The sequence below is a fragment of the Diachasma alloeum genome, unplaced genomic scaffold (assembly GCF_001412515.2).
Source record: "Diachasma alloeum isolate Michigan unplaced genomic scaffold, Dall2.0 Dall_scaffold_00179, whole genome shotgun sequence".
NCBI lineage: Eukaryota > Metazoa > Arthropoda > Insecta > Hymenoptera > Braconidae > Diachasma > Diachasma alloeum.
In genome coordinates, this window is record NW_021680345.1 from 4,475,869 (window position 1) to 4,486,052 (window position 10,184).

General features: G+C 36.5%; 1 protein-coding gene across 1 annotated transcript; it reads left to right on the plus strand.

Annotated features, from left to right (window-relative positions):
* The first annotated feature begins 1,041 nt into the window (after positions 1-1,041).
* On the plus strand, positions 1,042-4,187 carry LOC107041673 (calmodulin-lysine N-methyltransferase). Its single transcript, XM_015262329.1, has 2 exons — positions 1,042-1,978; positions 3,263-4,187. The coding sequence occupies exons 1-2, from the start codon at positions 1,352-1,354 to the stop codon at positions 3,620-3,622; spliced, it is 987 nt and encodes a 328-aa protein (XP_015117815.1). The 5' UTR covers positions 1,042-1,351; the 3' UTR covers positions 3,623-4,187.
* The last annotated feature ends 5,997 nt before the right edge of the window (positions 4,188-10,184 follow it).

Genomic DNA, 10,184 nt, shown 5'->3' on the forward strand with positions numbered 1-10,184 from the left:
GGGGGGGGGGGGGGCGCTGGAGATAAAGTGGCGTGATCGAATGGGTGTATAATACCCATCCACGTAAAAAGGTGGAAGTGTATTGACGACAGAAGTGTTTAGAAGCTCGCTGCGTTTCCCCTTTCATCCACTCTCCACACCTCGTCAATTTTCATGTTTTTTATTTCCTCTGTCGAAGCACGAGGGAGATAAAAACACGGGAAAGTGAGCGCTCCATCACTCTCGTGCTCATCCACCACTTGATCACATTTGTAGGATTCGCTTACTTCCTCTTACCCTCGTTCTTTCAGTGGCCAAATCGAATGTGACGTTGAATCATCATCAATCGTCCTTCATTCCTGGTTCCGTCAATATTCGGATGTTAAAGTCATTAGGAGGATTTTGGGGAAATTGGGGGAATAAATTACGGGGAATTTTTTATGCGGATACTGATTATTCTTCTCGGGCAGTGGAATTTGGATTTTTTGGATGAATTGTAGTCTCGAAATTCTTTCGATGTTTATTCTCATATACAACAAATGTAGAGATTTCAATAAAAATTGAATTCTCAAATTTAATCTGAAAATTGCGCATGTCACATTGGATTGAATTCCAAATCAATTAAATATAATTTCCGGCAATTTCTTTTCTCTATCGAATGAAAATGTCGACTGTAATTAACTTTAACATCAAAAGGTCGCCTCCCGAGCGACAAAATACACAAAAAATTTCTGTCAACCAATTGTCGTTGAACATTTTAAAAAATTGAGCCCGAAATTTCATTAAAAATTTTCCATCACTCGATGAATTACCGAAGAGACCTTTTGCGTCTATTTATCAGCCGTTACTCCCATTACCCCTAAAAAAATTCTAAACTAAAAGAAGACGGCTTGACGCCAGTTGCAGACAATACATATCCCCTTCAACCGCAATAGGTGGGAAGCTGTTGCAGATACGTGTAGGCCACTTGCGTTACATTGGGCGCAAGCGCGACTATTGCGTGACGATCCGCGTGGCGCGTGAGTTAGAACTTGTGAACAGCTTTTAGTCTGTCCCCGTCCCTTCATCCGTTATCGTCCACTTCCCCACCGTCAACGTGAAGTCAAAGAAGTAAAATAAAGAAGCGGACATCTGGATTGAGAGGGACCAGTGAACAACCAAAAAGGCGAGAAAACATGAGGATTGTGGAGGCTAAACAGAGGAAAGAAAAACATACGAAGAGCCGGATGTGAGGCAACTTCAGTGGAGTTGTGATAATTTTTTTAAAAATCCACACGTGGATATTCGTGATGGACGGGATAAATCAGATTAATCAGCATGAAAGTTTGTCTTAGGGGGTGTTTAGCGAGTTTGGGTTCAACTTTTTGGGAAAATGAATGACAAAAGTTGCGGCGTCTTGCGGAAGACGGAGGACAAGGAGAGGACGTCAATGGCTCAGAGGCGCTGGAGAATGCTGGCGCGAGCGTTGACACGCTCCCCTGAGCCACTCATAGAGCCTGAGGACGTCATATCTGTTCGTCGTTTCACAAATTTCAATTTGGTAAAGCCAAAACTCCTCGAGAATGCACCGGTCGACCCTAAATCATCTTGGTACGAGTACTCGTGCGTCGTGGATAACGATCTTTTTGCCGTTCTTGTTCGGAGAATTAACAAAACATTCACAGCTAATGAACTCATTGGCTTCAACAACACGGGAAATGTCTGTGTCTGGCCCTCCGAAGAGTGTCTCGGCTATTACTTGCTGAAGAATCAGAGGATATGCCGGAATAAAACTGTTTTGGAGCTTGGGGGTGGTATGAGCTGTCTTGCTGGGGTACTCGTTGCCAAATATTGTGGCCCATCCGGTGTTACATTAACCGACGGAAATGTCACAAGTGTCGACAACGTTAGGTGTATCATTGCCAGAAACAACATGGCGGATTTTGTTAAATGCGGAGTGGTGCAGTGGGCCAGGGCGGCTAATGTCCTCAGACAGGCTGCCAGTGGGCATCGGGTGCAGGTATGTCGTTGGCAGGGGTTTGGCATTTTTTTTTTCGCTTCGTTTGTTACGAGGGACAATGGGATTTTGAAATTTTCGGGTTTTGGCAGCTCGGGCTATCGGGCAAATTTAATTTCCGGGGGGCGTTACGAAAATCATTAGGGGTTTGGCAGTTGTCTTTAGTGGATTTTCAAATTGAAGGTATTGTCTCTGGGGTTTAGAACATTGTTCTTGATTTAATGGATATTTGGTAATTAATTAATTTTGTATGGAATTTAGCGCATGTCCATGACACTTTTGGAAAAAATTGAAATTTCATCGGCAATTGACTAGTCATTTTTAAGAGAGTGATTTTATGGGAATTGGGGGGGGGGGNGGGGGGGGGGGGGTATGTCGTTGGCAGGGGTTTGGGATTTCTTTCGCTTCGTTCGTTATGAAGAACAATGAGATTTCGAAATTTTCGGGTTTTGGCAGCTGGGGATATCGGGTAAATTTAATTTCCGGTGGGGATTACGACAATCATTAGGGTTTTGGCAGTTGTCTTTAGTTTATTTTGAAATTGAAGGTATCGCCTCTGGGATTGGGACATTGTTCGTGATTTAATACCAAAGGGGTTCGGAAACTAGTAAAAAATTGATGTGTTAATAATTAATTAATTTTATGTGGAATTTTTGCATTTGCTACACTGTTGGAAAAACATTGAAATTTCATGGGCAATTAATTTGACATTTTTCGGAGAGTGATATTGAATTACATTTAGGGGGAAAAATATGAAATTTCAGACTTTAGTGGAACTGCAACGAAATTTCAAATCTTTGAGCAGAAGTCAGATAAAAATTCCTCAACTCGTTTGAATTTTCAATCAAAATGTAAATATTCAGTACCAAAGACCTGTTCCTGCCAAATAGTTGTCATAAAAATTTACTATTTGAATCTCCCTCATTGAATTGTAATTACTGACTTACATTAAAGAAGGGAATTTATATAGCGATTCACATCTTTGTGACGTCATAGTAAATGATTGGATGGGATTTGGATGAAGCAGGAGGGGAACCGGAATTATTGTCAATATGAATAACCAGAAAATTTTTACTGAAAAAAATGGATAGTCTAAACCGGATAGTTTGCCCTGTCAGAAATACTCTCCTCGAATTAAGAACAATGTCCTGACACTAAGAGAAATATTCACAAATCATGAGTGTCATCGTTAATATTTCTAAATTGAATTACAAATCGAATTACACATGTAAATCCCACGTCCGAAGAAAATATACTCAGACTTACACTAAAATCCAATTAATGTAGACATGGAGTCCAGAGACAGTGGACGAATCACGAAGAACAGAGGGCTTGTACGACGTTATTCTCAGCGCTGATTGTTTATTTTTCGACGATGTGCGTTTGGATCTTGTGGAGACAATCTATGGTTGGCTTGCGGACGATGGAATTGCTCTGATAATGGCGCCAAGACGCGGTATGACATTCCAGAAATTTGCGGATGCTGCTGTTAAGCGGGGCTTTTTGGCGAGACAAATTGAACGGTATGATGCTGATGTATGGGCTAGACACCTGGAGCTCGGGGATAATTGTCAGGAGTACTGTGCGGATATACATTATCCAGTTTTACTGGAGTTAACGAAACAGAAGAAGACACCGCCTGGCTGAGACAGGAGGACATGATGCTCTTATCATTTTATCAGGAGGAAAATTAAATGAGTGGAGGAGTGAATATTTTCATTGAATTGTCTAGTGTTTATTCAACTTTTGAATTAGATATTTTGGGGACAAAGTGCCTGGAGTCACTGAGAATTAATCTGAGACGTTTGATCGGGTAATTAGTTGGAGTAATGATACTAATTCGGAGGAATGAGCACACCCAGGGGCCTATCAGTCATTATGAACAGGTTTATCTCACACTGAAAGAAAAAATTGGCTCTCCCGAAAAACTACATGTTACACGTGGGAATATTTGATGGAGTGGAACAGATTTACCTGATAGAAGGAAATTTAATATCTTTCACAAAAATGAAAGTTTTGCCGTGATCATCAGAAGTATTCCTAGAAGAATTCGAACTTTTGGCAGAAAAAATGTTATCCATTGTACGATAATCATTTGATCTGAGAGAACTGCATAGGTTTATATCACAGAAAGAATTACGAATGAAGAATATTTTTTTCCCAAAAAAAAATTGTCCCCTCAAAATTATTTAGGTTTGCCAATAACACAGTTTTCGACAAAAAAATTATAGTTTCCTCTTGAAATTATCATTTGTTCCGCAGAAATTATGAAATGTTTATTGGACAAAGATATACACTAGTCAAGAAGATTCACTTGATAAAACCGGAGCCTCATATAATTCTCTGTAGAACGAATGTATTTGCCCGAAAGACATTTAAATGTCTTACGAGAACAATTACTGCTACAAAAATTATGTTTTGGTGGACACTTTCGTCTTTGTCCACAAGTTGATTGATTCAACACGACAGAAGATCTCTTCGGGGAAACATATAATTTTTCGGCAGAACTAATTTTTTCTCTCAATGCGAGGTACTACGGCCTTTAACTAGATTTATCACGTGGCCTCACTTGAGATATTCGTATTCTAAATATCTAGAAAATTACACCCAGAGAAATGACGGAATAAAACTCTCCAGTAGAAATTCCTCTATCCACTTGATCGATTTATTCCACTCAAAATGTTCTAATTGTATGACACAAATAACCCGTTAATTCCAAGTAAAGTTTAGTTAATTTAAATAAACCATTTCTCTGTGTGTAGTCAACGACAAAGGGAGCGAGAGAAGCATCGTTATCTTCCTTATTTTACTTCTATTATTCCTTTTTAATTAATTTGAGAATTTAGGTGCGATATTCGTGAGAGAACTTGTGACACTGGAGTTAGTGTACACTCGACTTATCCCACTTCCGGTTGACCCTGGTGGCTGGCAATGAGAAAAATTTGATGAGATTGAGATGAATTCGTAGTGGGGGAATAGGATAATCGAGAGTATATTTTTTGAATAGAAAATTGTCGAATAACAAGGAGAATATATTGAGGAAAGTTTTGGGGAATTCCATCGATGAGTCGAATGAAATATTTTGATTCTGTTGGAGGAGAGGGTGGGGTGGAATGGACCGGTTTTGGAATCATTTCATCTCACTTTTCTCCAGTTCAATTTCCATTTAGAATGGATTTGGTTTTTGAAAGTGTTGAGTCACTGTTTGCCACTTCAATACTGAATTCTGCACGGAGGAAAAAGTTGAAGGAAAATGATTTTTTATTAGAAGAAAAAATCTCGGAACATTGAATTATACAAAAAGAGCGAATCGTGGAGTAAAAATGTTTTTTATAAAAAATACTTCTATCAGACATTTTCTATAAAAAATGCGCAGGCTAGCTGCGGAATTTAGCAATGAAATTCAACAAAAACTAACAGAATTTATGATAAAAGTTCAATAGAAATCAATCCATCAGTTTATTAACGGTCGGTTTTCTACGTTTCGTTAATTATTATAATCAACAATTTTTTTTGTAGTATTTTATGGAATTTTTTCTTTTTTTGTTATGAAATCATTCCGATAACGTGAAATTTTGATGTTTTTTTCAATTCATTTTTTTGTTTTTTTCAATGGGAGCCCCCTCCCCTCGCCAGGGATTGTAACTAGCTTATAATACAAATTATATTTATTTAATTAATTAATATTTCATGATTCGTTCGTTAAAAAGTGGTAGCTGTGGATGCAAAAATTACGGATCCTGTTCAGTATTTTTTTCGGCAACCATACGAACGACATGGGAACGCGCAAAGCTGGAAATTTACTGTACAGTATTGGGTAAAAATTATCGTTCTCCATTGGTGAAAAATTCCTAGACATTGAGTAATCATTCACGCTCGCTGGCGTAATTTTTTATGGAATCGCGTATAAATTTTACAATTTCAGAACAAATTACCCCGCCGTTAATTTTAGTTAACGAGAAAAATTCGTCATTCGATTCGCACATTTTTCCTCGATACTGAGTCAAAAAGACCGAGAACTGAATGTCGCTCCACGATTACTTGGTTCGGTAATTGTTCCCCAACTTTTTTTCTCCGTGTGTTAATAATTATCCGAGTGCAAAAAATCGATCCCTTCGAAAGGACCAATTCTAGTTAAGTCTAGTCATGTAATTATAAAGAGTATTCAACCAATTATATCCCAATGTCTATTATCAAAGAGACATCATGTAAGAGTTATAGAGAATGTTTATGAATAAATAAATGAAATTATTTTGCATTTCTAATTCTTTGATTTCTTCCAGCTCGAGTTGTTGAACACACACAAAAAAAATTATATTTTGAAAAATATATAAAAAAATATCTTAAATTGGCCCAATTTACATTTAAAAAATATCTACAATATATGGTTCATATATATTTTTTAAATATTCTTCATAAATTTGAAAAATATATGGAATTGGCCCATATTATATATTTTTTTATATATTTTTTGAGGGGCGAATTATTGAGAAATGTTGTGGAATATCTGTGATTTTGTGTCAGAGTTGAGAGAAAACTAATTAGTCCCCATAAACTCAAACGCCAATTTTCATAAATAGAGAATGTTTATGAACGAATGAATGAAATTATTTTGCATTTCTACTTCTTTGATTTCTTGCAGCTCGAGTTGTTGAATTATTGAAGAATGTTGTGGAATATTTTCGGGGTTTTTCTGTCGGAGTTGAAAGGAAATTAATTAGGCCCCATGAACTCAAAAGCAAATTTTTAAAGTAGAGAATGTTTATGAATGAATGAATGAAATTATTTTGCATTTCTACTTCTTTGATTTCTTTCAGCACGAGTTGCTGAATTACTGAGGAATGTTGTGGAATATTTTCGGGGTTTTTCTGTCGGAGTTGAGAGGAAACTAATTAGTCCCCATAAACTCAAACGCAAATTTTCATGAGTAGAGAATGTTTATGAACGAATGAATGAAATTATTTTGCATTTCTACTTCTTTGATTTCTTGCAGCTCGAGTTGTTGAATTATTGAAGAATGTTGTGGAATATTTTCGGGGTTTTTCTGTCGGAGTTGAAAGGAAATTAATTAGGCCCCATAAACTCAAAAGCAAATGTTCATAAGTAGTTGTACAAAAGTTGAGTCGATTTTGCCCCATTGGCTTGGCCTTGGCCTTCAACTTCACGCCATGTCACGGGCTTCTCTGTACAGCTTTTGCATACCTGAACACTGCGGTTTTCCGGAAAGTGTTTTGAAAGCGAAGCCGGAGCAAAGAAGCCTGTTGAGCGAGGGTGGAGCTAATGAATATAACGCTCTAGACACCTGTGAACATGAGTACCCAATGCCATCAATACCCAGGCTTTCAACGAATTAGAGGTACCACAGGCTGTGAAAGCTTTGGAAATTTTATTATTCGAATGACGTGAACATTTATGCTCAACTTTGATGGCGTTCTGTGTACGCGCACGCGGAATAAGTCGGGTATTTTTCTTGACTGTGAAAATATCGTTTTCATTTTTTTCAAACTTATAAGTCGAAGTATATTCTATATTCGTCCAAGTGTAGAAAATCTGATATTTAAATCGTGGAAATTCATATGGATTGATGCAAAATTTCCCAGAAGTGGATGTTAAGACAATTTTTGGAAATTTTTATGGAGTGAAAATTAAATTTCAATTAATTTCGCCGGTAAAAATTGACAATTTGATGAAAAATTTAATGGGAACTATAAATTTTAGTTTAGTTACTCCACGAAATTAATGGGAGTCAGGAAAATACAGGTAAATACATTATCGAATTTTCAAATAATTGGAAATTTAGCATAATTTGACACTGAATTTTTATATTTTATTTGAAAATTCAAACAGATTGAGGGAATCTCGAGACATTTCCACCTAAATGTCGAGGAATTTCGTTGTTCCCTGGATATTTCCAACAGTGCAGTGTGGTATTTACATTCACAAAATTTTTTTATTCTACATCATCTTATTGATTACAATGAAAATTGCAATATCAAAACGTGAGAACAGAAATTGATTATAGGAACAATTCATTCGAAACAATCCAAATTTTTCATGTTATACTTCCTCCATGTTCAGAACAAAAAGGATATTGTGGTTAGTGTTACTAAACTCCAAATCTTAAACTCCTGGTGAATTGTTTAGCCATCCAATGCCCAAAGTCATTTCAGATGCTTCGAAAATACAAACAAATCCTCTTTGAACTTCTCTTTTGTACCAATTCGTATGCTCGCCACATTTGTTATGCTCCCCAGCGTTATTTTAAGGCTTTTTTTTAAACCTGTCACTCATCCGTGTCTCCTTGGTAAAGGAATATGCAGGAAGAAATGGTAGGATTTTCCGTTGACCTGAGAATTGGGCGATTTGCACAATTTCAGACTATTTCGTACTATGTCCCGCCTGAACTGCAAAGTCTACAGGATCGAGTTGAGTCTTTCCTCAATGAGAGGAACATTTCCTAATATATAGACCCTATTTACTTGAGACGTACCCCCCCCCCCCCCCCNTACTTGTAAGTTATTTTCAATTGCTTAAATCTCAGAATGGTTACGTTGAAAACTTACCAGTTGAATTATCAAAAATTATCAGTTGAATACGGTGTTGATTATATAAAATAACAGTTGAATAGTGGAATTCTATTGGCTGAAATTTGGATGGGAAAAATTCTCGTCTGAATTTTCCGCGTCAAATACCGGAAATTTTTATCATGTTTAATTTCCACTGCAACTTCAGAAAATTTCGTGATTGAAAAGTCAAATATTCCATTGATTTTTAGTTTGAATTGTTCGAAAATCAATAGAATACTTGATTTTTCAGTTCAATTATTCCGTGAAAATTCGGAAAATCAGGAAAATTTAAATTCTTATCAGTTTGTTTCTGAATATTCATGTTTCATTGAAAATTCAATCAAGCTGTGAGATTTCCGGCCCACTTTCACTGAAAACTAATGAATTTCCTTGAATTATAGGTAAAACGTGAAATTTTATCACCATTTCCCCCTAAATCGGATTCAATGTCACTGGCATGAGAATTACAACCAAATTTGCTATGGAATTTCAAAAAATTTCCAACAGTGTACGCGATTTGAGTGAGTGGAGGGATTGAGGTGTAAAACGGAAGATAATAATCCACTAACAATATAATTAAATTAATAATTGTAGGGACTGTAGCAAGACGGTACATAATTACAATTTACTGTTACGTTAATATATAATACAAAAGTTAAGAGTAAATTTTTTTTAGTGCATAGGCCTTCATCGGGATCGAGAAAAAATTCATCAAAGCGTTTTTATTGGTGGCCTTGCTGGCTTAATAAAAACCAGGCATGGCCTCAAAAACCAAAAAAAATACAATCGAGAAAAATTCAAAATTGTTGCTGAAAATTGGGAAAAGACTCACTAATTCTATTGAAATAAACAAAATGCGATTTTTCAACTTTAGAATTGCCAGCCTTTGATAGCTCTATGGAATAAAGGTTCATAGTTTATTCTCGGAAAATTTGAAGTAACGATAGGGAATTACTCACTGCCCTGATGTCTCGGCTTTCTAAATTGGCTTGACAGTTTATTTCAGTAACTCCGGCTCGTGTCGTATATCAATCGCGTCAGACGTGTGCATTTGTTTTAATTAGTCCCGAGGGTTTGTATGAGACATTAATGCTGACCGGTTTTTAATTGGTACGGGTTGCACCAAAATTTTCGGCATGTTGATGGTCGTAAATATTTCAGAGTTGGTGATGGCACATTCCGAATGTTAGGCCGGAGATAGGGGATGACGCTTTTATTATTCAGTGTTGAGTCTTCAACGATCATTCAACCCCATTAGTTTGTTTGAACGAAGAACTAAACAGAAGATATTTTTAAACAAAGAAAAATTTATTTGTTCGGTGGGGAAAAAAATGATCATCAAATTGTTTCAAATGATGTATCGAAAATTTTTATTTATGAAAAATTATACAGAATTTGCATGAACGCGGCGGAGATGAGTAAATTATTCACTTCAGATAATTAAATATTTTCGCTGCAATAAGCGAAATTAAGCGACGGGCTATTCAGAACTCTCAAAAGTATGTGGAAAAAGTGAAAACTGAAAAAGTTTTTTTTTCCAGATTTTCAAAGGGTCAAATTTTCCGTTTTTCCAGGGGGAAAGTCGACTTGCGCCAAAATCGAATTTTTTAGCCGGGTGAACGTTGATTCTAACTATTTAAGCG